The sequence below is a fragment of the Cyphomyrmex costatus genome, unplaced genomic scaffold (genome assembly GCF_001594065.2).
Source record: "Cyphomyrmex costatus isolate MS0001 unplaced genomic scaffold, Ccosl1.0 scaffold1106, whole genome shotgun sequence".
Taxonomy (NCBI): domain Eukaryota; kingdom Metazoa; phylum Arthropoda; class Insecta; order Hymenoptera; family Formicidae; genus Cyphomyrmex; species Cyphomyrmex costatus.
In genome coordinates, this window is record NW_017275071.1 from 4,024 (window position 1) to 6,843 (window position 2,820).

At 41.2% G+C, this 2,820-nt stretch overlaps 1 protein-coding gene across 1 annotated transcript; it reads right to left on the bottom strand.

Annotated features, from left to right (window-relative positions):
* Positions 1–765: 765 nt before the first annotated feature.
* Positions 766–2,322, bottom strand: LOC108776135 (matrix metalloproteinase-14-like). Its single transcript, XM_018542664.1, has 2 exons — positions 2,109–2,322; positions 766–1,976 (listed from the first exon to the last, which is right to left on the bottom strand). The coding sequence occupies exons 1-2, from the start codon at positions 2,320–2,322 to the stop codon at positions 766–768; spliced, it is 1,425 nt and encodes a 474-aa protein (XP_018398166.1).
* Between the last annotated feature and the right edge of the window lie 498 nt (positions 2,323–2,820).

Below are 2,820 nucleotides of genomic sequence, written 5' to 3' on the forward strand. Positions count from 1 at the left end.
TTGTCGAATGAGGAAATGAGACGATTGACGCAATATTCTAGATTGAATAAATTGACAACTGTACTGTTTGACAAGGTCATTCGTGAAGATGTCGAATCAAGGCGCAACATCGGTATACTGTTAATTTGACCGAAATGTAATGTCATATCTCCGATGTATATTGGCGATGGCGCGCGTTTTCCTTTTGTATTTTCGGGTTGCAAAAGCGGCAATATGACGCGTTTATGTTCGACGAGCTCGCTCCATACGGTCGGTGAGAGGAACATCTCTTTGCCGTGACTGTCTCCAAGAATGACAGTTATCTCGCAGGGCAATTTGACGTTGATGCCGACGGTTAGATACTTGTATCCGGTAGCAGTTAAAGGATATCTTCGTTCCAATATGCGTACTGTGGTTCTGTTGCAAAAAAAAAAAAGAAATTTGTTCAGAAAAAACAATGATTAAAAAAAATAAAAAATACGTACGTGCCTTTTGTATCTACTTTTTCGTTATATTGTTTCTGCATATTGTTCGCTTCGTTATACTGTTTTTCCTTTTTTCCATCGTGCTCCGTGATAACATGCTTTGCTGCCGTATTGGTGAAAACTCTTCTGATCTTCGCGTCATTCGTACGCTCGATGAGAAGACGTCGAGAGTCATCGTCGGTGTCGTTTGAAATCGCGTACATGTCTCTCTCTCTCACGATGTTAATCGAACGATTCGTTCTTTCGCACTGATCGTCTGCGTACCCATGTAGTAATATATTATTTTACTTAAAACATCGTGCTAATCGTCCAATGCATCCTCTGCGGTGTATTCGAGTAAATTATTTGATTGAAGCAGTCGATTAAGAAGATCTTGCAATTGTCTTAGCAGTCCGTCTGTAGGACAATTTACGTTGAGTATTTTCATGTTGAAATTATCGGCATTCGTTACTGTTTGGGTGAACTCGTTGAATTTGTAATATTGACGTTTTTGTAGGAAATGAAGAGAACCGTCGATATATCGGTAGGCTGCAGTCGGAGATGATGGTATTCCCGGAAATATCGCTTTTAACGAGTGATATTCGCGAATAGTCATGTCGCATTCATTCATTAACGCTACGCTGTCGCCATCGAAGATCACGTACGTTTGTCCTCGGTTGGTGACTAATGCTGCGTTAACGCGCATTTCTGCGGGAAAGTTCAAGTCGGAATACGTTTTCGGCCAACCATTTTTCAATTGAAAACTCGGATAATCTACCATGTAAATTTTATTATTCGCGAACACCACAATTTCTTCTGATGGCCGTTGATACACGGGGTTTATTGAAACGTTCGCCGGAAGAAAACGAAGATAGTCGTTGAGCGCGAGTGGTCCCTTGTACCTTTTACCATTGATGGCTATCACCCATATGCTCTTTCGATAAGTGACGAATATGTGATGTTTCAACACCAGTACATTGTCCACGTATGGTAGATCGCACAGATTTTGCGTTGATGTTTTACGCGTGTCTGTAGTTACCGGTGGAGATCGTGTACTCGGTACTTCATTTTGATTTTTTCCATATAGACGTTGAATAGCTAAAATGTCCTCTATACTGAGTGTAGCGGATTTATCGGTGACGTAAGGAAACATTAGAGAATCTGCGCGATGATTGTGCGATAATCCTAATGAATGTCCGATTTCGTGCGTTAATGTGTAAAGTAAATGTAGTTTGTTTTCTGATATACTTTCGTTTAATTGTATAAGCCAAGGTTCCGCTACGTCTACGTGTATCTCAGTGCTTTGCATGGGGTCGTTCATAGGTGGAAACGCGTGTGCGAGCACTCCACCGGGTCCGTCGAACAAACCGGAACAGATCGTTTCCTTGCGTCTGTTGTCGATGTATGTGTGAGTTCCTCCGCGATATGATATCAAAATATCTGGATTTAACGTTTTACGTTCGAATGTTAGAGACGTGTTCGCCGCCCATATTGAGAATGCGTATGTCGCGAGTTTCAATGTATTCGCATCCGCTAAGTGAAAATTCCACGTAAGATGCGTTTTTTTCTATTTTACTGTATTCGTATTGTGTTCCTGGTGTGGCATATCCGGAAGTCCACATCGAGGTTTTCGTATTTGATCTAACGTAATATCGTTCAATATACCGTTACCTGGTATTTGATAGTATTCTTGAAATAATGCGATAGCCTCTTTAATTTTTTCATCCTCGATCGACGTGTGAGTGGTTACATCTGCCTCGTTTAGGTAACCGTACCTCTGCAAATATTCTATCACTTCTGTGTTTACGAGATTTTCAGCCGTCGGCGTCGACGCGCATACCGTTACGGAAACGAAAACCACGAGGTAAGCGAGAGACATCGCGGTGTACGTGCACAGCGGAAACGTACTGTTCGACCGTTAATCGCATTCTGTCAAGTATGGTGGAGGAGAAGTGGTACGTGTGTCTATACATAGACACAGGAAATGAATCGGTAGGAGTGTCAATAAACGTGGTACAGTCCGTTTCAACATTTTTATTTTGTGAAGCATACATTAAAAACAGTTAATCTATAATATCGTCTAAATCGTTATGTTTATTGTTAGATAATTTTACGAACGACATTTGTCAATGGATTGTACTCTATTACTCTGTCATGAATAATTAGACAATAGGCCGTGGTGTTCGGTGGAATGTTTGCTCTACATTCGAATTCGATACAAATGTCCACGGTTGCGCTTTTTACAGATTCGTTTTGACGAGAACAATCGATCACCACGAGTGGCGCGGACGAAATAAATTGCGCGAGTGATAACAAAGTTTCGTTTCTTTCGTAGCCGTAGTACGAGTTGGCAAATTTTGTATACATGTCGTATAGT